Below are 23301 nucleotides of genomic sequence, written 5' to 3'. Positions count from 1 at the left end.
GTTTACATAATCCTAGAATGTACCCTGTTCCCTGTTATGTGAACCCTGGTCAGTTCCCCATGCCTCTCCCTCCACCCCCACTTCCCTTCTGGGAAGTGCCGCAATGAAGGATGTTGGCAGGGAGAGGCAGTGCCCTGCTGACCCGGGGACTGGACTGCTGGCAGAGCCCTAATGACTCAGGTGCCCCACGCATGTCTGGCAAGTGAGGAGAGCAGGCAGTCCCCAGTGCCTGAGGCCGGGATGTTGCCCCCTTGCTGCCTTTGTCTCAACCCCTCTGCGGTGAAGTTTCCTTTTACTTTTTCTTTTCTTTTCCTTTCTTTTTTTCAGATTTATTTATTTTTATTGGAAAGATGGATATGCAGAGAGGAGGAGAGACAGAGAGGAAGATCTTCCATCTGATGGTTCAATCCTCAAGTGACCGCAAAGGACGGTACTGCGCTGATTCAAAGCCAGGAGCCAGGAGCTCTTCCAGGTCTTCCACATGGGTGCAGGGTCCCAAGACTTTGGGCCATCCTCGACTGCTTTCCCAGGCACAAGCGGGGAGCTGGATAGGAAGCAGGTTGGCCCGGAATAGAACCGGCGATCATATGGGATCCCGGCATGTGCAAGGCGAGGACTTTAACCACTACGCTATCACGCCGGGATCTTTCTTTCTTTCTTTCTTCCTCTCTTTCTTTCTTTCTTTCTTTCTTTCTTTCTTTCTTTCTTTCTTTTTTTGTAAATTTTATGACACAGTTGTTTAATAGGTAGCTGGATGGGAAGCAGGGCTGCCAGGATTAGAATCGGTGCCCATATGGGATCCTGGTGTGTTCAAGGCAAGGTCTTTAGCCATTACGCCACTGCACCAGGCCCTATTTTTGTTTGTTTTTAAAGAAAGTATTTATTTTTATTGGAAAGTCAGATTTACAAAGAAAGAGCGACAGAGAGGAAAGATCTTCCATCTCCTGATTCACTCCCCAAGTGACCACAACAGTAGAGAATGGAAAATCCAAAGCCAGGAGCATCTTCTAGATCTCCCATGCGGGTGCAGGGTCCCAAAGCTTTGGGCTGTCCTCGACTGCTTTCCCAGGTGACAAGGGAGCTGGATGGGAAGTGGAGCTGCTGGGATTAGAACTGATGACGATATGGAATCCCAGCATGTTCAAGGCGAGGACTTTAGCTGCTAGGCCACTGTGCAGGGCCCTCAGTATTTTTTTTTTTTTTTAAGATTTTATTATTATTGGAAAGCCGGATATACAGAGAGGAGGATCTTCCGTCCAATGATTCACTCCCCAAGTGAGCCGCAACTGGCCGGTACGCCCCAATCCGATGCCGGGACCAGGAACCTCTTCCAGGTCTCCCATGCGGGTGCAGGGTCCCAAAGCTTTGGGCCATCCTCAACTGCTTTCCCAGGCCACAAGCAGGGAGCTGGATGGGAAGTGGAGCCGCTGGGATTAGAACCGGCGCCCATATGGGATCCCGGGGCTTTCAAGGCGAGGACTTTAGCCGCTAGGCCACGCCGCCGGGCCCGAGGGCCCTCAGTTTTAGTTTTGACAAAGATGAAACACTTCTGATCCCTTACTTTCCCCTGCCTCCGCCCAGTATAATGCCTGTGTCCCAGGAAGGGAAGCTTGAGCCCCGGCTGAATGGAGATTAAGTAGTAAATCATCATTTATCAAAGGGGGAAAAAGAAGCAGTTTTCCCTGAGGGTGGGAATGAGTGACTCATATTAACAGCAGTCCTCTTCACAGGAATACATCCCTAAACTTCTTAAATTCTACATGATACTTAAATTCTACATGATACTTAAATTCTACATGATATGTATATTCTATTTCCCCTTTATTTTTGTTTGTTTGTTTTGTTTTTCTACTTCCCCTTTTAATTGTAGAGTAGCTCTCTGCCTCCAAACCAAACCAGGAAGCCACAGCACACACTGCCCCCTTGTGGTCCTGTAGCGCATACCCTGATATCCCGAGCTATAATCTGAGCTATAATCCCTTCTTAATTCTGCTTTCAAATAAATCTTAAAAGGAAAACATAAACATTCATTTTTTAAAAGATTTACTTATTTCTATTACAAAGTCAGTTATACAGAGAGGAGGAGAGATAGAGGAAGATCTTCCATCTGATGCTTCACTCCCCAAGTGACTGCAACGAACCAAAGCCAGGAGCCAGGAACTTCCTCCAGGTCTCCCACACGGGTGAAGGATCCCAAAGCACTGGGCTGTCCTCGACTGCCCTCCCAGGCCACAAGCAGGGAGCTGGATGGGAAGTGGAGCCGCCGGAACCAGAATCGGTGCCTACATGGGATCCCGGAGTGTTCAAGGCGAGGACCTTAGCCACTAGGCCACACTGCCGGGCCCAACATCCGTTTTTTTTTTTTTTTTTTTAAAGGATTTGTTTATTTTCGTTGAAAAGGCAGATTTATGGTGAGAAAGAGTTCCATCTGCTGGTTCACTCCCCAAATTGCTGCAAAGGCTGGAGCTGAGTCGATTTGTAGCCAGAAGGAAAGAGCTTCTGGATCTCAGAAACTTGGGCCTCAAAAACTTGGGCCATCTTCCACTGTTTTCCGAAGCCACAGGCAGGAAGCTGTATAGGATATGGAGCAGCTGGGGCACGTTCTGGCACCATATGGGCTCTTGGCACTTGGAGGTGGAAGATATCCAGTTGAGCCATTGCACTGCTCCAAAATATAAAGTGTTAAATGCTGCCCCTACGTTTTTGGAGTTATAAAGTGTGTATGAGAGCAAACTATCAAACATCCACATTGTAAGTTAATGATAGATACACAGATGCGAAGGGATATAAAAGAGGACACAGTGAGAGGCTCAGTGCAGAGCCAGCACTGGTTCTGATCCCATTTACTCCACTTTGAATCCAGCTTGCTACTAGTGCTGGGAAAACAGCAGGAGATGGCCCAAGTACTCATGCCCTAGCTATCCATGTGGGAGATCTTGTGGACTTTGGGGCTCTTGGCTGCAGCCTGGTCCTGGCAGGGTTGGCATTGTTTGGAGAGTGAACCAGCAGGTGAAAGATCTCTTTCTCTGTCTCCCTGTCTTTCAAATAAAAATTAAAGAAGTAAATGCTACGATACATTCTCCTGCTATGGACACTGGTCCAGTACTTCTGAGTAGGGCGCTTGAGTTGAAGTCCTGAGGAAGGTGTAGGGGAAGAATGCTGGCAGAGGACAAAGGTAGGGCTGCAGGCAGGGGGACAGCCTGGTCCCAGGAGAGGAAATGAGCAGGCTGTGTTTATACAGCAAGAGAAGATCAGGAAAGAGGCGGGTGAGGGGAGGTGCCCTCACTGTGGGGAGGTAAGAAGGGATTAGTAGGTCACATATGGCTCACTTGGCTACAAATTTAATTTTGTTAAAGATTTTTTGGGGGGGGGTGGGAGGCAGATTTACAGAGAGAGAGAGATCTTCTGTGCACTTGTTCACTGCCCAAACAGATGCAATAGCTGGAGCTGAGGCAATCCAAATGCAAGAGCCTTTTCTAGGTCTCCCCTGTGGGTGCAGGATCCCAAGGACTTGGGGCATTCTCTGCTGCTCTCTTAGGTCATAAGCAGGCAGCTGGATTGGAAGTGGAGCAGCCAGGACATGATGAGTGCCCATATGGGATGGCCTGTTGAGCCACGGTGCCAGTCCCAATGTTTGTTTGTTTTTAAGATTTATTTGTTTTTATTGGAAAGGCAGATTTACAGAAAGATCTTCCATCTGCTGGTTCAGTCCACCAAATGGCCAGGAGCTTCTTCTGGGCCTCCCACATGGGTGCAGGGTCCCAAGGCTTTGGGTTATGCTCCACTGCTTTCCGGTGTCCAAATGGGATGCCAGTGCTTGCAAGTGGAGTATTAGCCAGTTGAGCGATCACACCGGCCCCACAATGGGAACGTGGGTTTCGGGAGTAGTGGGACTCAACATTTGCTGAAATAATTATTTTATCTTACAAATAATCTGAGCTCTCTTTTATTATTATTTTGAAAGGCATTTGCTAGTACAGGCTCCCTCCCTCCCCCACCCTTCAAGGTCTCCTCAGCTGAGGAATTTTGACTACTGGTTGTTCTGGGAGCTTTCTCTTTCCCTCATATGCCCACGGTGCCACTTCCTGACGGTGGCAGCATGTTACTGGCGTCTGCTCACCCGCCAACCCACCACCGTCCACGACTTCCCAAGGCTGACAGTCAGCGGGAAGCTGGGAGAGGGGAGGGGGCAGTCCCTTGTTATGCGGAGCACTTAAGTACTGATATTTTTTCTTTCCTTTTTCTCATCCATGATAAGGGGATGATGGCAGTGGTGGTTTCAGGTGCTTCCGCTGCGCTCGGTCGCTCGTTCCGCTTGACTCCGAAATGTGATCGCGGCTTTCGCCAGAGCTCGGGTCGTTTTGGATGTGGGTGCACAGCATGCTCGGGGTGGGGAAGTTGTGTCTGCCGAGCGGATGGGTGTCACCGTCGGCCGGTGGCGACCGAGGTCGGGGATGAGTTACTTCCCTTCTCAGAACCCGGAAGGAGAGGACGCAGAGTTGGAGCCGTCGGGGATTCGCTTCCCGGGTGTCTTCCGGTTCTGGCCGGGTCTCGCCCAGACTCCAGCCTTAGTCCCCCCCCCACCTCGCCCCGCCCCTCCCCCCCCCCGCTCGGCTCTGCGGCTGCGCAGTTTCTGCCATTTCCCCAGCTGCCCGTGGGTGTCGGATCCTCGGAGTTTTTTGGTTGATATCCCGCAGTTTTGCCATGTGGAAACGGCGGCAGGGTCGTTTCAGACCGGTGGCCTGCGGGGTGGAGGAGTTACGCTGCCGCCGGCGGGAGCGGGAGGCAGGTGCGGGCGGGCGAGGGAGCACGGGGGATGTGGCGGTCGGAGATGGGCTGAGGAGAGTCCCGGCTGCGAGGCGCGGGCTCTGGGGCTTGGGCGTCTGGGGCTTGAACTGAGCGCCTGCCACGCTCAGTCGGCTCCTTTGGCGCCAGAGCTGCGGAAGGCGCGGAGGGAACAGCAGCTGATCAGCAAGAGGCTGCTGAGAGACGACGTGCCGGAGGAAGCAGGAGAGGGCTGTGCGGCCGCCGCCCTCGGGGAAGCCGAGGTGAGGGCGCCGGGCGGGGCAGCGGGCCGGCCACGCCCCCTGGCGCTGGCCCCCGCCGCTGCTTGAGGTCGGTCCCAACCCAGAACGCGGCGATCCCGGACAGAACACGTTCCACATTCCCACATCAGTTCATCAAGGCCTTAGATATTTTTACTTCTTGAAGAGCTGTAATGTCTTAATGCAACTTGCCCATCGCAGCGGCCACCGTTGTCTCTTCCCTGGGTGCCACTGCAGCCCCATAAGGGTCACTTCGCATTTGTATTTGCACCTGCCATGTGTCTTAGAAAACCACTAGAAACCAGATTCCTGGGTGTGCCCTGGGGAGCTCAGCATGGTCTAACCAATGCCCACCTCCAAACATACCAGTAAATTGTGCCAGTCCCTTTCAGTTTTGGGGCCCCAAAACTATCTATCTTTTGCCTCGGGGCCTTCCCATTGGCTACATGTAAAGTGGGTCCCTCTTGGTGTCCGTGTTTGTTTCTTCCAGAATATTAGTCATTTTACCCAGTTTGTTATCAGTTCTCTAGCTAGATTTTGAGTGGACAAGAATCTAGATTCTTGTCATTGTTGGATAAAGAGCTCACAGGATCTGTCCAGATTCAGTGCTTATGGAATGAGTCAGCGAGAAGGCTTCTTCACTCAGTGAGCTCTGGCTATGCCTTGCGCCTGTGTTGCCTGCATATTCTGTGCAGTTTACAAGGCAGTCCCCCTAGCTTGCTTTACGCCAGACCACTGCTGGGGATGGAAAGATGTCTCTGTCTTTGAAATCTCACTGCCTAGTGAAGGAGATAGTTGTAATAATGAACAGCAACATGAGACTCTAGGGAAACCCCTCAGCCTGCCAGGGAAGACAGAGTTCATTTCCCACAGTAAGTGAGGAACAGAAATCCAAGGGGAGTGGGAACCTGGAGAAGGTGTCTCAGGCGTGTGCAGGAGCTTGGGCGCATTAGCTGGTAGCGAGCATGTTGGGATCCAGGGAGGGCCAGACTTGCCAAGTTGAAAGGTAGGAAGGTTTGCTTTGCAATAACCCAATAGGAAGACAGGGTAGATACTGTTATTTCTGTTCTTCAGATGAGAAACCTGAGGTTCCAGCCCCTGGTAGAGAAAGTGACAGGACTGGTATTAGATCCCAGTTCTGACTTACCTGACCGCCCCACCATCTGTTGATTGCTTATTGGCTATGTCAGTGTCAAGGACACAGGCTCTAGGGAGGATGTGACACTGGAGGGCCCACTGGTGAAGTGGGTGGAGAGGGACTCAGGGCTTGAATTGTCTTCTCCCTGCCCTGGGCTGCAGGTGCAGCGGTTCCTGTGGCTAGCCCAGCGTGGGACAGAGGAAAAGGAGAGAGAGGAAGCGCTCGTCAGCCTTCGACAAGGCTTGCAGCACCAGGAGACACAGCAAACCTTCATTCGGTCTGTGCCGATGTGCGGAGGGAATGGCTGGGGACTCAGAGGGGACTGGGCAATGAGGGTTTGGCCTGCGGGCTGAGCAGGGCTCTGCTGCTCACTCACGTAGGCTGGAGGGCAGCATGCGAACCCTAGTCGGCCTCCTGACCAGCAATCGGGCCCTGCTACAGCTGGAGGCAGCCCGGTGCCTGCATGAGCTTTCACATTCTGAGCAGTCCACAGTGGCCGAGGCTTGCCTACCCGCCACTTCCTACCTCCTCACCTACCTCTCCGGTCACAGTTCAGACTTCATAGTAAGTTGTGTCCCTCCCCACTCTGTTCTTGGCTTTAGATTTAAAAAAAAATGGGATTTTTGGGTCCAGTTTAAGATGAGAACGGGGTGGCAGGAGGGCTGGGTGAGAAGAAAACCTGTTCTTCCTGATTCCTATAGCCACACATGCAGCCATCCTCTCCTCACCCTCCAAGACAGGGCTGCCCTGTCCTCCCTGACCGTCCTCCCAGGGAGAGGAAGTGGGCCCCGTCCAGAGCTCATTCCCTGTCATCAGGAGCTGTGTCTGTATACACTGGGTAACCTGATCGTGGACAGTGAGGCTGTGAGAAGGCAGCTCCTGCCGCAGGGCATTATTCCTGCCTTGGCTACCTGCATGCAGGTGAGTGCAGGGCCTCCTTCCTTTCTCCCTTCCTTCCGGCCCATCCGCCCACTTACTTGGCTTAGGGAGCTGGAGCTTTTCTCTCTCTTCGCCCTGGGGCTGAGAACTTCGGGAGACCTGGTGGTCCTAGCTTGTGGGGTCAGATCCCTATCTTCTCCGCTTCCAGTCCCCACACGTGGCTGTGCTGGAAGCCCTTGGATACGCCTTGTCGCAGCTCCTCCAGGCTAAGGAAGCTCCAGAGAAGATCATCCCGTAAGTAACAGGTCCCCTGATCTGTAGAGCCTGAGCGACCCACTCAGTAGCTGCTGGATGCCCAGCAAAGTCTGATTTCCAAAGCCAGGGCACATTTCAGTTCCATGGGTCTGGCCAAGCAAGGACTTTGGATACTCTCCCAAGTTGCTGGCAGGGTTTGGGATTTTCGTGGGTCCTACTTAGAGCTCTGCTTCTGCCGCCAGCTCTGTCCTGGGATCCACTCTCCCCCAGCACATGCTGCAGTTGTTGCAACCTGGTCCAAAGCTGAACCTTGGGGTTGCTGTGGAGTTTGCCTGGTGTCTTCACTACCTTGTCTGCAGGTAATATGGGGGCAGCTGGGAAAATGCTAAACACCTCTCCTAGGGCTCCCTTCTGTGACACCTCGGTCTTTGACCTTCAGTTTCAGAACTTGGCTCTAGCGAGTTTTCTAATCTCTGGTCCTTTTTGCCTACAAGACCCAGAGATGTTTCTGTTTCCCAGTTTAAATGGGAGACTGATTGGCTAGTGACTGTTTCTTCCCGTCCCCCAGCCAGGTCAACAATGCTTTGCTCATCGCTCATGGGGCTCTGACTACTCTGGCACTGCTGCTGCTGGAGTTGGCTGCGGCCGTCCAGGGAACAGAGGATGCAGGACTAGAGCTGGTGAGAAGCACAGGGTGGGGTCTGACAGGTGTTTCTTTGCTCTTTGCCCTTCCTTCCTTACTCAACACCTGACCCCCAACTCACTTGTCTCTGCAGCTGGCATGCCCTGTGCTTCGGTGTCTGAGCAACCTGCTGACCGAAGTGACAGAGGAGGCCGCAGGAGAGCACCTGCAGCTCAGGGATGAGCGGGTTGTGGTAGCCTTATTTGTCCTTCTGCAGTTCTTCTTCCAGAAGCAGCCCAGCCTGCTGCCAGAGGGCCTCTGGTTCCTCAACAACCTTACTGGTACACACCCTGACCTGCCTGGCCTGGCCCCCTGAATACTACCTCTGCTGAGGGGGGAGGTTCAGGGAAGGCAGGGGCTCAGGTTCAGTTTTGGGGGTTTCATACTGACATGTTCTCCTTCCAGCCCACAGTCCTAGTGTCTGCACCTCTTTGCTCTCTCTGGATCTGATCGAGCCACTTCTGCAACTGTTGTCAGTATCTAATGTGGTGAGCGTCCTGGTATGTATGGAGTGCAAGACTCGGTGGCTAGAGTATAGACAGGGAGGGCAGTCCCTTTCAAATAAATAAAGTCTTTAAGAAGTAAATAAGGAGCTGGTGCAATGGTACAGTGGGTAAAATTCCTGCTAGTGTCCCATATGGTGCCAGTTTTTATCCTGGCTGCATCATTTCCCCTTCAGCTCCCTGCTAGTGGCCTGTAAAAAGCAGCAGAAGATGGCACAGTGCTTGGGCCCCTGCCACCTACTTGGGAGTCTGAGATGAAGCTACTGACTCGGCACTATTGCAGCTAGTTGTGGAGTGAACCAGTGAGTGGAAGAGTTTTCTGCAGCTTTTTCAAATACATAAATAAAAACAGATGTTTATTTCCGGGCAAAAACTTCAAACATTCATGCAGATTTTTTAAAAACAATTGTTTATTTTTATTGAGAGCCGTATTTAGAGAGGAGAGACAAAGATGCTTTGTCCGCTGGTTCACTCCCCAGGTGGCTGCGATGGCTGGAGCTGAGCCAGTCTGAAGCCAGGAGCTTCTGCTGGGTCTGCCCTATGGGTGCAGGGTCAAAGGATGTGGCTACTGCTTTCTGCTTTCCCAGGCCACAAGCAGGGAACTGGAGGGGAAGTGGAGCAGCTGGGATGTGATCTGGCACCCGTATGGAATCCTGGTGCATACAAAGCGAGGATTTAGCTGCTAGATAAGAGCTGCTTTTGATAATTTCTTACATGCATGGCTCAAATGGGATGCAGACATTGCAAGTACTAGCTTAATGTGCTGTGCTACAATATCAAATTATTTTAATTCCATTTTCCACACTTTGTGATGCACCCTCACGTATATTAGTATATTAGCTGTTGTTACATTTCTGGCTTTCATTGTGGGAACTCTTGCAGGTGCTCACAGTTCTGTGCAATGTTGCAGAGAAGGGTCCTGCTTACAGCCAGCGGCTGTGGCCAGGGCCCCTGCTCCACTCTGTGCTGAATGTCCTGACCTTCTCTGACACTGAAGTCGTCGGTCAGAGTTTGGAATTGCTTCACCTGCTATTCTTGTATCAACCAAAGGTAGAGGCTTCTGGCCATGGTCTTTTGTTCCCTTGCTCTGAAGCCACAGGTCTTACCCTGGTCCCCTTCCATGCCAGCAATAGGAAGCCGGCTAGTCTGTGAGGCCCTGCGACTAAGTGCTGAGTCCCTGTCTTCCCTGCCCCCAGGCCACTGAAGCCTTTGTGCAGCATGCCGGGCTGCAGGCTCTGGAAAGGCACCAGGAGGAGGCCCATCTGCGGGACCGGGTGCTTGCACTCCAGCAGGCAGCTCTGCACAGGTGACCCGGCTTTCCAGTGTCACTCACTGCCCCCCAGCCTCTCTGCCAGCTTCTCTGCCCTCATCCTCTGCCAGGAGAATTGGAGCCTTTATGTGTTTGAGATGACAACAAGGTTTACACCATCTGTTCCCACAGTGAACCTAAGTTGGGACTCTGGAGTCTGGCTCATTGATTCAGGATGATCAGAGGGAGGGAGGGTGTTGTGGCTTTATTTATTATTTTTCTTTTTCTTTCTTTTTTTCTTTGGCTCAGCAGCTGATGTTTTTTGATGAGAAACAATAAAGTTTTATTTTTATATTAAACTGCTTTGCCTGGGTTGTACAAAAAGAAGTAGAGGGTAAAATGAGGACAAGAATACTCCGAGACAGCGTTTCACATCACGGACTTTATACAGAACACAGTTTCCACATTGTACTCAGTCTCACAGAACCCAAGTGGCAGGGCTCTGATTCCACAGCTGCATTTCAGGCTTTTCCACTTAGAACATTCTCCACGGCTCTGGTTACCTGATCAGCACTCAAGTTATTCAGAGAGACATTCTTCTCTTGGCCAAATGCTGTGAGGGGGAAGGGAGAGACGTGATTTGAGCAGTCAACTCTGCACAACAACTATAAATCGAAGGTCTGTATCGTATGGCCTGGTTAGGATGGAAAGTGTAGACTGCTGTGGCTGGCATGAATCCGGTGGCGAGGCCAGCTTGAGAATCTTGGCCAACCCGAAGAGGCCACAAAAAGCCTGCGAGTAATCCACTGCAGGCCCTGGTTAGGAACCACCATGAGCAGTGTACTGCACGGGCCTAGCTTTGCCTTGGCACCCACTCTTCACTACGCAATATCTCATTCTCTTCTGGTTTTTTAGAGTGAACTTTTTTGCCCACTTGAAACAATTACCAGCAAGTGGCACACTACGATTAGAACAAATCTCCTGCAGGGTGGAGCTAAAGCTATAATTCATGACTTGGTTCATTTTAAATGTTTTTTGCAGGTCTTATATGCATTAGCACAATAAATTTTCAGATAGCAAAATACCAAACGATTATAAAAAGATGCTAGGGCAACGTTATAAAGCCTTTTAAATGTTAATTTAGGCTGTTCAGACCCAAACCACAGCATCCTGTGTAACAAGGAGGCCTGGCAAAGCGCTAGGGAAAAGGAGCAAAGCTGTCCCACCCATGTTTTAGCCTAGATTCTAGCTGTACGGGGTCCCATACAGTCTGTAAATGAGACTTAACCGGAAAAGCACCCAGCACAGGTATTCTGTGCCCAGCGTTACTGCACCGGCACTGGCCACGCACACTTCGGGGGGCCTACACTGCAGACCAGCTCAGCATCTCCTGTCAGATAGACTCCGAGTCTAGGAAGGGAAAGCTCCTGGTCCCCACGCACGAGGTCACCAGTCTCCTGATGAACGTGGTCTGGAATACGGAGCATTCCAGAACCTTGCTAAACTAAGCTTCACTGACAACCCGGTCAACAGGCAAAGGCAAGGTCCGAGTTCTAGTCCCCTCTCAGCCCACCGGCGTCCCAGGGCCCGGCCTCCGGCGCTCACCGTAACGGGCCCACAGCTTGGGCTGCACGTCGGAGCACTCACGGATCAGGATGGGCAGTTCGGGGTTGGCCTTCTTCAGCTCCACGTACCGTTTCTCGATGAAGTCTCTGTGGGGACGGACACAGCGGCGCGAAAGCCGTGGGCAAGGTCTCCCCTAACAGCAGGAGGTCGTGACCCCGGCGTCCCTGATGCCGTCCGCCCGCCTGGCCACGCCACGCCTCACCTGACGCCCTGGCTGCCGGGCGAGCGCTGACACAGGTGGATGCGAATTTCACGCAACCCCATCTTCGCCGCGACCCCTCGGGCCGCAGCCGCCGCCGCCGCCATGTCCGCTGCTACAGAAGCTGACTGGGACGGGACTTCCTGTCAGATTCTCCAAGCGGACCAATAGCGGACACTCCAACCTCCACCTTCAATTGGATGGCGTAGGGGGCGGAGTAAACTTTGAGCCAATAGCACGAAAGCATTGCTGGGCAGCCAGGTATATAAGTTCTGCTCTCAGGGACGATAGGGAGGTTGCGCACCGACCTCGGAGCCCGAGGCATTGTGGGCTGACTTCCGCGGTGCACTGTGGGAAGGGGCTTGTCGCTGCGGTGTTATTGTGAGAGATTTGCTTGTCGCTGTAGTCCAAGGCCTCGGACAGGATGCCGGAACGAGATAGTAAGACTCGGGTCGTCTGTCTTCTCTTCCTTGAGGGGCTCTATCCCGCTTGAGTCTGAAATGTGTGTGTGTGTGTGTGTGTGACGTTTGCACTCCCGCGGAGCGGCCGGGCCCAATTCCTGCCCCGAGTGAGAACGGGCGGCTCTTGTCTGTGCCCCCTCCACCTCCCGGGTCTCTGCCTCCTGCTACCTGCGTTTGTTCTGAGACGGTGTTTCAGCTGTGATTTTTCCGGAAGTTTTTGTTGGTCCGCCTGCGTGGCCGCTCCCCTGCCTTTCTACAGCTTCCCCCCTATTGCAGTACTTTGTTATATTAACATTAACGATGTGTCCATCTTGTTTGTTTTTTTTTCTGTGTTTTTCATGACTATGCCCGTGTTTACATAGGCCCTGACTTATAAAATTAATGTCAATTCTTTCCTCTTAGGCGAACCGTTCTCCAACCCCTTGGCACCAGATGGCCATGATGTTGATGATGCTCACTCTTTCCACCAGTGAGTACTGGATTAGAGGGCCGCGGGGTGGGGATAAGCCGAGCAGGGAGTGCACTGAAAGGCTGACTGATGGTGTCTTGTCAACATGAAGAGTTCAAAAAGGGTATCCTCTGGTCCTTTGTCTCTGCACCTTAGCCAGGATAGGGCTACTACAAAATACAGTTTAGCAAGTTCTGGCAAGGAAGATGCTAGGTTTTTATTTATTTCTCTTTTTGAAAAAGATTTTTTTTTTCTTGAAAGACACACACAGAAGGACAGTCAGAGAGAGTGAGTTTTCTTCCATCTGCTGATTGTTTTTCCAGATGACTACAAACACCAGCTCTGGGCTAGGCTGAATCCAGGAACCAGGAGCTCCATCTGGTTCCCCACATGGGTGGTAGGGGCCCAAGCACTTGGCCCATCTTTTAATGCTTTTTCCAGGTCGTGAACAGGGAGCTGGATGGGAGGTAGAGCAATGGAATGTCAAACCAGTGTTCTTATGGGATGCCAGCATTGCAGGTGGTAGCCTAGTCCCCTGCGTAATGGCTGTGGCCCCACAGGCTTTCCGAAACACCTATACTGGTAGTCAGCCAAACTAAATATAGTAAACAGGATGACTGGACCACAGGATGTTTACATTTCATGGATATTATGAAGTTGCCCAGCAGATTGGTTAAACGGTTTTTAATCCCATCAGCAGTTGATGAGAGTATCCATTTTCTAAATTCTCTTTTGTTTATCAAACTGTTTAATAGGGGAATGTTGCCCTAAGTTAGAAGTGGTATGTCTTTAATTTGTGTCTCCCTGATGTCTAGTAAAGTTCACCAAATTTTCTATTTCCTATTGAATGCTGATTATTTGATCTTTGCCTTTTTTTTTTTTACAGATCAAAGCTTACCAATGAAGACTTTAGGAAGCTTCTCATGACCCCAAGGGCTACACCCGCTTCTGCACCACCCTCAAAATCCCGTCACCATGAGTAGGTCTTATGGGACACATCCATCTGCCTTGCATGTGTCCCTTGCACTTTGTTAGCCCTTTACTGAACCGGAATGCCTCAGGGGGTAGAGAGCTGCTGTGATGAAGCCTGTGACTGGCATGTTCTCACTGGTTTCTGGATTTGTTCCGGGGCCATGTGGTGGAGTCACTGCTGGTGCACACAGGCGGGTTTCAGGGTCTGCTCCAGCTCTGTAATCTTACATTCTCTGTGGTAGATGCTGGGAGATAAATACTGTTAATTGTCTTGTGGCTGCTTGCAATGCTTTATAAGGTTTGAAAACTTCTCAGGAGATGATATTGACCTGGCTTTCCACCTGATTGAAACTGTTGCATTGATTATTTTTTGGAGTTGCTGGTGCTATTGCGGTACTTTGCTGTCACTAAATTTATCTTTTATAGGATGCCCAGGGAGTACAATGAGGATGAAGACCCAGCTGCACGGAGGAGAAAAAAGAAAAGGTGAAGGAATACTGGAGGGTTGTTGGGAAAGGTTGATAGTGTTTTTTTGGGCCTTAGATGGCCACTACAGCTGAGGTTAGGGCAGGCCAGATGCAGGAACCAGGGGCTTTGTATGAGTTTCTTACATGAATTCCGGTGGCCCAAACACTGGAGCCATCTTCCACTGCTTTCTCAGTACATTACCAGGGAGCTGGCTGGCAGTGTACACCTGGAGTTTGAGCTGATGTATATAGGATGCTAGCATCTCAGAAGGTAGCTTAAATACAACACTGGCCACACTGCCACCAGGTTCTAGCTAGATAACTTTGAGCATTTTTTTTAACCTGTCCAATAGAGGTGGTAATAATAATTCTTGGCAGGTTGTTACAAGCTTTACTTGTCATTATCAGTGTTGGCATGTAGTAATCACTAAATCTTGATTGCTATCATTTTCATAAATTTCTAGAAAGTTACTAGAAAAAGTTACAGAGAGGAAGAACTTTACCTGTGGTTTGCTTCCCAAAATGGTCACAAATAGAATGATCTTCCAGGAGATTCCTGTATGTCTCTCATGTGAGTGCAGGGCCCCAAGGCTTTGGGCCATCCTCTGCTGCCTTCCCAGGCCATAGGCAGAGAGCTGGATGGGAAGTGGGACAACCAGGAATTGTACTGGTGCCTCAGTGAGATGCCATTCCACAGGTAAAGGATTAGCTTGCCAAACCACTGTGCTGGCCCCTGTTTTCCTCATTCATATTGATATGACACACTAACTTTCTGGACCTAATATTTTTCTTTTCCTTTCTTGAGCTGTGAACCAGCAAGGAATGAATTATTTTCAATTAAAATTTAGAAGATGATAAAAATTCAAAGGATTCTATGATTGCTTTGTGACAAAATCTTTTAGCCCTTTAGAGCATCAGAGTTGAGGGCATGAAAAGAGTTCTGAAGTAACAGGTGAAATGTCCTGAGCTATCTGTTTGGCATTATTTCTGTGAGCTCGAAGCAGCTTTCGTTCTCACGTTGAGGATAGTTAGGATGTGGTCAGCAGTTCTGTCAGGAAACATATGAGCTTTGCCTGTAGAGAGCTGTGGGAAGATACGGGGAGACTGGAAGAATAGTTCCACTGACCTGGAGGTAACTTGTACTTTTTTCCTTTCGCAGTTACTATGCCAAGCTACGCCAACAAGAAATTGAGAGAGAAAGAGAGCTAGCAGAGAAATACCGGGACCGTGCTAAAGAGCGGAGAGATGGTGTGAACAAAGATTATGAGGAAACCGAGCTGATAAGCACCACAGCTAACTACAGGGCTGTGGGCCCTACTGCTGAGGCGTGAGTGTCAGGGGATGGTTCCTCAGCGTGGCAGTCGCCATGTGAGCTCTTCCTGATACTGCCCCTGCTCTGGAGCTCACACTTGCCAGCCAGCGAGGATTGTTCTAATGCGATCTTTTTCATTTTGCAGGGATAAATCAGCTGCCGAGAAAAGAAGACAGTTGATCCAGGAGTCCAAATTCTTGGGTGGTGACATGGAACACACCCATTTGGTGAAAGGCTTGGATTTTGCTCTGCTTCAGAAGGTGTGCCCTGTGGGCTGTGGGAATGCCTTAGTGCAGAATGTTCTGGTATAGCCTGTGGGGTGAGGCAGGAGAGTCCTGGTAGTTCACACCATGGATTCTGAAGAAGTGCTAGTCCTTCTGTAGGACTAATTGCCATAGATCCTCCAAGTATCAGCCTAAATTTATTTCCTTGAATACAAAAACAAACCCCTGATTATGGAGGTGTGGTTAGCAGGTGCCCAGTCCCTTTCAATCCAATTCATGTGTAAGCATTCTGTTTTACCTAGAGCAGTTACTGTGCCTTTTCTTTCTTTCCCACCACAGTGGTTTAGTGGATGTGCCGTAGATGTATGTAAAATGAATGTTTAAACCTGACTTATTTTCCTATTAGGTACGAGCTGAGATTGCCAGCAAAGAGAAAGAAGAAGAGGAACTGATGGAAAAGCCCCAGAAGGAAACCAAGTGAGTAAATATCAAGGAGGTCTTGAGATTATAGAGCAGTGAGACCTAAATATGCTAAAGAGTATTTAAAACATTAATAATAAGGTACCAGATGAGTCCAAAAATTTTTTTTAAAAGATTTATTTATTTTTATTACAAAGTCAGATATACAGAGAGGAAGAGAGACAGAGAGGAAGATCTTCCATCCGATGATTCACTCCCCAAGTGAGCCGCAACGGGCCGGTACTGTGCCGATCCAAAGCCGGGAACCTGGAACCTCTTCCAGGTCTCCCACGCGGGTGCAGGGTCCCAAGACTTTGGGCCATCCTCGACTGCTTTCCCAGGCCACAAGCAGGGAGCTTGATGGGAAGTGGAGCTGCCGGGATTAGAACCGGTGCCCATATGGGATCCTGGGGCGGATTCAAGGTGAGGACTTTAGCTGCTGGGCCATGGGGCCGGGCCCGTCCAAAATTTTTAGTTAAAAATTTTAAATTGTTTAAAAATTAAAAAAATTCTCTTCCCTAGGAAAGATGAGGACCCTGAAAACAAAATTGAATTTAAAACACGTCTGGGTAAGTACAGGGTTTTAATACTAGTAATTGCATTTTAGGTGAACTAAAGGAAATTTCATTCTTTTTGGCAGAATATGCCTCCCCTTTTTCTTAGCTTCCTTTCCTTTCTCTTCCTCTTAAGCTAACTAGTTATATAGAAAAATATATATACATATCTAATAGAACTCCTTTGGAAACTTAATTATTTCATGTATTATTTATGTCCGCTCAGCGGAGAAGCTCTTTTCTCTGGGTGCCTGAGTCTCAAAGGCGGTGGCATGGCTAATGGCTTAAAGCACAAAATATGGAGTTAGAGAGATAAGTGATGCTGAACCCACCTAGATCTGTGATTTTAGGCCACTGACTTTGCTTCTTTTTTACTTGTCTATACAAATTGGGTTAATGTTTACCCCCTGGGATTATTGTAGGGTTGAAAAATGATGCACATGGAATGAGCCACATTAAGCATGTAGTTTTCTTTCTTTTTTTTTTTTTTTAAAGATTTATTTTTTTTATTACAAAGTCAGATATACAGAGGAGGAGAGACAGAGAGGAAGATCCTCCGTCCGATGATTCACTCCCCAAGTGAGCCGCAATGGGCCGATGCGCGCCGATCGAAGCTGGGAACCAGGAACCTCTTCCGGGTCTCCCATGCGGGTGTAGTGTCCCAAGGTATTGGGCCGTCCTCGACTGCTTTCCCAGGCCACAAGCAGGGAGCTTGATGGGAAGTGGAGCTGCCAGGATTAGAACCGGCGCCCATATGGGATCCCGGGACGTTCAAGGCGAGGACTTTAGCCGCTAGGCCACGCCGCCGGGCCCGTCACATTAAGCATGTAGTACAGATCTTTTTTCCACCATCAAAGTTACATCAGGCTTCATCCTTTCCATCACAGACTCCATACAATACAGGCACAAGGGCTTTGGAGACGGCATTGTAGAAGGGTGGATAGGAGCCCAGGATTTTGAATGAACTGTGCTTAGGTCCAGTTTATGGCTTTGTCATTTGGTAGCTGTTTGATTTTAGGTTAATCATTTACTTTTCAGCCTTAGTATTATCAGTAAAAGACAGGTAATGATAACGTTGTGACTGAAGCAAGGCATGGATAGCACTTGGCATGGTGACTGGCTTAGAATAAGACTTACTAAATGGTGGCTGTTACAGAAGTTTCTCATTGGCTGTTTCCTGCCCTTGCCCTTTTGTAGGCCGCAATGTTTACCGCATGCTTTTCAAAAGCAAAGCATACGAGCGGAATGAGCTTTTCTTGCCGGGCCGCATGGCCTATGTGGTGGACCTGGATGATGAGTATGCAGACACGGATATCCCCACCACTCTGATTCGCAGCAAGGCCGACTGCCCCACCATGGAGGTGAGCCTGAGTCCCAGGAGCCCCTCGGATGAACTTCAGCTGCAGGAATTAGCCCCCCTCTGTCCTGTTCTCACTACCGTTTGCTTCCCAAATTTCATTTGAATCCTTTACTTTTTTTCCATTCCCATTGATACCATCCAGTATAAGTCACAATCTCTTGTTGAAGCTATTAAAAGAATCCCTTTCCATTCTGGCTTCCTTCTGAAATATTATTTCTTTTTATGGTGATGTAATTTGTATCCATATAATTCACTTTTTATTTTAAAGTGCTCAGCACCTTTTTTTCTCTTTCTTTTTAATGATGTGCAGTTATATAACCATCATGACAATGACAGAATATTTTTCTCTCTAGTCACCAATGCCTCCCTCATCCCAATTTCCATTATGATTTTTAACATGTGACCAGGATGATCTGTTAAAAATACGTATTTTTGTCACATTAAATTAAGTTTTCAAAGGTTTGCACCATTATTGAATTAAAGAGAAAAATCTTTACCACTGCCTGTGGGCCTTACAACCTCCAGTCTTTCTGGTCCCTTTTCACCATGACTTCCTGTTGTTTGTTTCCCAGCTGTCTCGTTTTGGTTTTTTTTTTTCCTCCCCCAACTGTCTTGTTTTGAAGTCACTTTGGATCCAGGGCCTTTGTGTATGCTTTTGATAATCTGGGGTTTCGTTATGCAATATCTCCTTTTCTCCTTAAGTGTTTCCTAATTAATTAATTGAAGCTTTTTCTAAGTTTGTTAAGTAAGAGCATGCATGAGTGAAGAGATTTCTGCATGGTGGGATAACATTCTTGCTTTTTGGGGTTGTCAGGCCCAGACCACGTTGACCACAAATGACATTGTCATTAGCAAGCTCACGCAGATCCTCTCGTATCTGCGGCAGGGGACCCGCAACAAGAAGCTCAAGAAGAAGGATAAAGGTACCCGGGACGCTAGGGAGAGGGTCTTTACTCTTGTGGGGTCGGTGGCTTTCGGGGGTGGAACCTCTGTCTCCATGGCACTGGGAGGCTTCCAGGGAACAGTGGCACCTTGACAGAGTTGGCTGCATTCCAGCTCTGTCTGCTTGGTCCAGCCAGGAGGCCGTGGCGCATAAGGAGGGAGAGTGGGTAGCATTTGTCCTTTCAACAGAAAATATCTGAAAGGGTTTTGAGAGCTGAGAGGCTGCTGGGGCGGAGAGAGAGTTAATTCAGGAGTGCTTTCCTGATGTCCCTGTTGGCTTTTCAGGGAAGCTGGAAGAGAAGAAACCTCCTGAGGCCGACATGAAGTAAGTACCCCAGTTCCTGGCACCTGTTGTTATGGAAGAGGTGGCATGTTGCTTGGTTTTGGCATTTTAGGGAGGCTTCAGTTTAAGAGTCTAGAAGAATGAATGATTGGGGGGAAAAAACGTGACTTTGCTAACTAGTGACCTCTGTTTTCTTAGCATTTTTGAAGACATTGGGGATTATGTCCCCTCCACCACCAAGACACCTCGGGACAAGGAACGGGAGAGATACCGGGAACGGGAGCGTGATCGGGAGAGAGACAGAGATCGTGACCGTGACCGAGAGCGTGAACGAGAACGTGATCGGGAGCGGGAACGGGAGCGGGACCGAGAGAGGGAGGAGGAGAAGAAGAGACACAGTTACTTTGAGAAACCAAAAGTAGACGACGAGGTGAGATGGGGCCCTTGGCACCCTGGTGGAGCTGCCCCTATCCTGCCCAACCTGGTGGGGGCCCTCCCATTTTTTAAGTGCCTTATGGGTCAGTTCATGTGTATTGGGGGGCAGCCATCCTGGAAATGGGGACAGTTCAGGTTGGGGATTGATGGAGCCTTGTGGGTGGGATGATGGGGAATCCCTCTTGGTGATGCTCACCTCTGTTTTCTCTTTCCAGCCCATGGACGTCGACAAAGGTGAGTTATGTCTACGGCATCTTGGCTTTGGCTCTTACAGTGCTGCCTTCCCCTTGGCTGGGAGTCCAACCTAGAACTCAAGAGCTGGTAAAGGCCAGACTGGGGAGCTCCCCCATGGTGGCTTCTTGGAAAAGTCATGTCTGCTTGTGGAACAGACTGGACGAGTCTGGAGTTCTGTTCACTTTCCTGGACAGTGGCAGGGAATACTTGCTGATAGACAGCATTTCCTGTAGCCCTTAGGTTTTGAGGAGGCTAGTTGTGCAGTGATCTGGTTACTGTGCCACCATCTCAGCCAGGTAGCTTATTATCAGTTGGAATCTGACTAAAATTTTATTAGGCAAAAGAATATTATTTTCCAAGGCAAAAATATAAACTTTCCTGAAAGCCACAGCTTGGAAGTCCTTCCTGGCCAGGAGGTGGTGACAACATTATTCAAGGGCTGAGCAGTTTTCTCTTTTCCTCAGGGCCTGGCTCTGCCAAGGAGCTCATTAAGTCCATCAACGAAAAATTTGCTGGGTCTACTGGTTGGGAAGGCACTGAATCATATCCTTTATTTTAATAGTTCATGAGTTCTACAGAATTGTCCTCTCTTCAGTCCTACCCCACTTGCCTTTCTGCTCCCCCCACTCCCTCACTGATTCCTTCTATTTTATGTTGAATTGAATAGAACGAAAGATGCCTTACCATTCCCCCAGAGAATCCACAGAACCTCCAGGCCCTCTTAGAATTTTTATGCTGAGGATTCTTCTGCCTGAAGGTGGTTTTTGTTTTGTTTCTTTTTCTTTAAGTTTTATATCTTTGAAAGGCAGGGTTTGATAGAAATCAGAGGCGGGGAAGAGAGAAAATATTAGATGGTTTCATTCCCCAAATGGCCATTACATCTGGAGCTGGGCCTACCAAGAGCCCATCCTCTGTTGCTTTCCCAGGCACATTTGCAGGAAGCTGGAATGGTGGAAGTGTTGCTGCTGGGGGTTTGAATTAACACACATATGGGATGCTGGCATCACAGGCAGAGTCTTAACTGGCTATTCCACAGCACAGGACCCTGCCTCAAAGCTTTTTTGTTTTTCCCCTTTGGAGAGGGTTTTTTGTTTTGTGTTTGTTTTACTGAGAGAAGAGAGACACAGTGAGGTCTTCTACCCACTATTTCACTCCCCAAATGGTCATAATGGCCAGAGCTGAGCTTATCTGAAGCTAGGAGCCAGCTTACTCCAGGTATGTCATAGGTGCAGAGTCCCAAGGATTTGGGCCACCTTCGACTGCTTTCCCAGGCCACAAGCAGCGAGCTGGATGGGAAGTGGAGCAGCCAGGACTTGAACAGTATGGCACTGCTCCCACTGTGCCGGTCCTTGTAACTTTACTGCGATGGAATTCTCTCTAGTATTTTCTCTAACATAGCATACATTAAAGAAGCCAGAAGACAAAAAGCAGCTGGGAGATTTCTTCGGCATGTCCAACAGTTACGCGGAGTGTTACCCAGCCACGTACGTGAGAGTCTGTTAAGGAATTGGTGGGAAGAGGTGCTGGGATTATGGAGAAAAACCGGGTGTTGGGGTGTTAAGATAGAAATTTGATTTGATTTGCTGGGACTCGGGTGTTTCTCACTTGGATTAACTGTTAGAGTGGGAGTGGGAAGTCCAGAGGGGAAGTCATTTGTAGGCAGACAGTCTGTGGGTAACAGCTTTTTACCATTGCTTCTCCAGAATGGATGACATGGCTGTGGACAGTGATGAAGAGGTGGATTATAGCAAAATGGACCAGGTACAGCAAAGGAAAGATGGGGGTGGGGCTTTAACATGTCTTCTTTCTAGCTCTACAAAAATCCATGTCTAGGTTTCTTAGAGCTGCGTCAGTAGAGGCAGTAGCATTGTAGATCAGGAATAGCTTAACTGTTTTTAAAGCCTCTGCACCAGATCCAATGAGACAGGGCTGAAAATCGTCATTTCCTACAGCAGCATGCGAAGCTTTGATTTCTATCCTAAACATAAATGCGTATGTAGAAAGGGCAGGTGGAACTGCAGGTTTCAGAAAATAGATGAATTTCATTCTGGCCAGGATTTAAGTTTCCTTGTAAATCTTAAACAGAATGAAAATATAGTAAAACATCATTACCATAATTAATGCTGAAATATAGAAATCTCATCTACGCCCTTGCTATAGCTAAAAGCAAACTTTGGTTTTGGAACTTGTTCAGTTCCACCTCTGCCATTTATTAGTTTTGTGACTTCACCAAGTTATTTTACTGTTTATGGCTCAGTTTTCTCATTAGGAAAATGGAGAGATATAGTTTGGTTTTCATAGATTTTGTGATAATTAATTAATAGGTGTCTATGTTTGTGTTTAAGTATGCCTATTACATAGTATGTAGTAAGCATTCATTATTGTTTAGTAGGGTAAGATTTATGAATGGTGAAACAAGTGATTTGGGGACAGTCTGGTTTTACCCAAGGGTTACATTTCTGTTTCCAATGACATCTCTTTCTTGCCTCTCCCCCTCTTGTCTTCTGCAATAGGGTAACAAAAAGGGCCCCCTGGGCCGCTGGGACTTTGATACTCAAGAGGAATACAGCGAGTATATGAACAACAAGGAGGCTCTGCCCAAGTGAGTTGGCACTGAATCCGGCCAGGGAGTGAAGAGGGATATGGCACCTGCGTGAACTTGCCTACAAGTTAGAGGGTGTATGCAGCTGGTGGAATCCCAAATAGGTTCTCTGCCTACAGTGCCCTCTGGGAAACCCTTTCTTCTGCTATGCAGTCTCTGATGCCTTCTTCCCTCAATGGCTTTTTTCAGGGCTGCATTCCAATATGGAATCAAGATGTCTGAAGGGCGGAAAACCAGGCGCTTCAAGGAAACCAATGACAAGGCAGAGCTTGATCGCCAGTGGAAGAAGATAAGTGCGGTAAGTGGGGTTGTCCGGGTGAGTGGGAGGGTTTCAACTGAGAAGGACACTGGCCCACAGACACCAGAGCATGTAGGCGGAGGCCTGCATGGGAGGCTTGGGCCTTACCTGGGTTTAATCTGGCAGTGTGACGCATTCTCCATTCTTCTCTGCAGATCATTGAGAAGAGAAAGAGGATGGAAGCAGACGGGTAAGCAGCTTTCCTGGTGGGCCTGGTAGGAATTGTTGATCTTACGCTGATCCATTTCTCCTTCCATTGCAGAGTTGAAGTCAAAAGACCAAAATACTGATCTTCAGTTCCAACTAGTGGATCTCCACAGTGCTGTGCTCCCCACTGCTTGCTTCCTACAATTCCCAGAAAGGTTGTTAGGTGTTCTGGCGAATGTATATAAAATTTTTATTGTGTAATCATTGGTTCCATTAAAATTGTTGAAACCACCATGTTTTCTGTGTTGAGCATCTTCCCTCCAGGGCCCTTGGAGCACCAAGAGGGTAATCCGCTGATTTTATTAAGATCACACCCAGAGGGGCAGGTATGACTTTATACAGTTAAGACGCCACTTGAGATGCTTGCATTGCATATCTTGGTGCCTGACTTCACATCCTGACCCTGCTTCCATTTCCACAGCCTGGGAGGCAGCAGGTGATGTCCCAAGTAGTTGTGGTCCTGGCAC

At 48.9% G+C, this 23301-nt stretch overlaps 3 protein-coding genes across 6 annotated transcripts in view; 2 read left to right on the top strand and 1 right to left on the bottom strand.

Moving 5' to 3' along the window:
* The window catches only part of TMCO6 (transmembrane and coiled-coil domains 6), a 30896-nt gene extending 21055 nt beyond the window's left edge, over positions 1 to 9841 (top strand). The window contains exons 1-12 of one of the 4 annotated variants that reach the window (XM_058677783.1): positions 4065 to 4785; positions 4936 to 5048; positions 6345 to 6460; positions 6564 to 6747; positions 7000 to 7104; positions 7271 to 7356; positions 7560 to 7676; positions 7886 to 7997; positions 8094 to 8280; positions 8405 to 8499; positions 9385 to 9552; positions 9699 to 9841. In XM_058677783.1, coding sequence (XP_058533766.1) covers positions 4416 to 4785; positions 4936 to 5048; positions 6345 to 6460; positions 6564 to 6747; positions 7000 to 7104; positions 7271 to 7356; positions 7560 to 7676; positions 7886 to 7997; positions 8094 to 8280; positions 8405 to 8499; positions 9385 to 9552; positions 9699 to 9812 — 1767 coding nt within the window. In that variant the 5' untranslated portion in view covers positions 4065 to 4415 and the 3' untranslated portion in view covers positions 9813 to 9841. Of the gene's footprint in view, positions 1 to 4064; positions 4790 to 4935; positions 5049 to 6344; positions 6461 to 6563; positions 6748 to 6919; positions 7105 to 7270; positions 7357 to 7559; positions 7677 to 7885; positions 7998 to 8093; positions 8281 to 8404; positions 8500 to 9384; positions 9553 to 9698 lie in introns of those variants that run through there. The other 3 variants (XM_004586647.2, XM_058677785.1, XM_058677786.1) reach the window with 3 other exon arrangements.
* Positions 9842 to 10173: 332 nt separating this feature from the next.
* On the bottom strand, positions 10174 to 11739 carry NDUFA2 (NADH:ubiquinone oxidoreductase subunit A2). Its single transcript, XM_004586648.3, has 3 exons — positions 11580 to 11739; positions 11357 to 11463; positions 10174 to 10364 (listed from the first exon to the last, which is right to left on the bottom strand). The coding sequence occupies exons 1-3, from the start codon at positions 11681 to 11683 to the stop codon at positions 10273 to 10275; spliced, it is 303 nt and encodes a 100-aa protein (XP_004586705.1). The 5' UTR covers positions 11684 to 11739; the 3' UTR covers positions 10174 to 10272.
* A 132-nt stretch (positions 11740 to 11871) lies between these two features.
* Positions 11872 to 23065, top strand: IK (IK cytokine). Its single transcript, XM_058677782.1, has 20 exons — positions 11872 to 12016; positions 12440 to 12506; positions 13372 to 13464; positions 13884 to 13943; positions 15084 to 15251; positions 15382 to 15496; positions 15867 to 15937; positions 16442 to 16488; positions 17671 to 17834; positions 18648 to 18756; positions 19061 to 19100; positions 19257 to 19488; positions 19709 to 19727; positions 20192 to 20272; positions 21133 to 21211; positions 21431 to 21488; positions 22241 to 22329; positions 22519 to 22627; positions 22783 to 22817; positions 22890 to 23065. Exons 1-20 carry the CDS (start codon positions 12001 to 12003, stop codon positions 22915 to 22917), a joined length of 1680 nt encoding a protein of 559 aa, XP_058533765.1. The 5' UTR covers positions 11872 to 12000; the 3' UTR covers positions 22918 to 23065.
* The last annotated feature ends 236 nt before the right edge of the window (positions 23066 to 23301 follow it).

Source organism: Ochotona princeps, chromosome 19 (genome assembly GCF_030435755.1).
Source record: "Ochotona princeps isolate mOchPri1 chromosome 19, mOchPri1.hap1, whole genome shotgun sequence".
In the NCBI taxonomy this organism is placed as follows: domain Eukaryota; kingdom Metazoa; phylum Chordata; class Mammalia; order Lagomorpha; family Ochotonidae; genus Ochotona; species Ochotona princeps.
This window is presented reverse-complemented; position numbering and strand designations above follow the sequence as displayed.

What these genes read in the sequence shown, in the direction of transcription:
- NDUFA2 (XM_004586648.3), bottom strand. Translation starts at nt 11,683, where the DNA reads ATGGCGGCGGCGGCGGCTGCGGCCCGAGGGGTCGCGGCGAAGATGGGG. An exon ending in CCCGGCAGCCAGGGCGTCAG is followed by an intron (nt 11,464 to 11,579) that starts GTGAGGCGTGGC and finishes CCGTCCCCACAG; the next exon opens with AGACTTCATCGAGAAACGGT. An exon ending in CAAGCTGTGGGCCCGTTACG is followed by an intron (nt 10,365 to 11,356) that starts GTGAGCGCCGGA and finishes TCCCCCTCACAG; the next exon opens with CATTTGGCCAAGAGAAGAAT.
- IK (XM_058677782.1), top strand. An exon ending in CCTCCTGAGGCCGACATGAA is followed by an intron (nt 19,101 to 19,256) that starts GTAAGTACCCCA and finishes CTGTTTTCTTAG; the next exon opens with CATTTTTGAAGACATTGGGG. An exon ending in AAGAGGATGGAAGCAGACGG is followed by an intron (nt 22,818 to 22,889) that starts GTAAGCAGCTTT and finishes CTTCCATTGCAG; the next exon opens with AGTTGAAGTCAAAAGACCAA.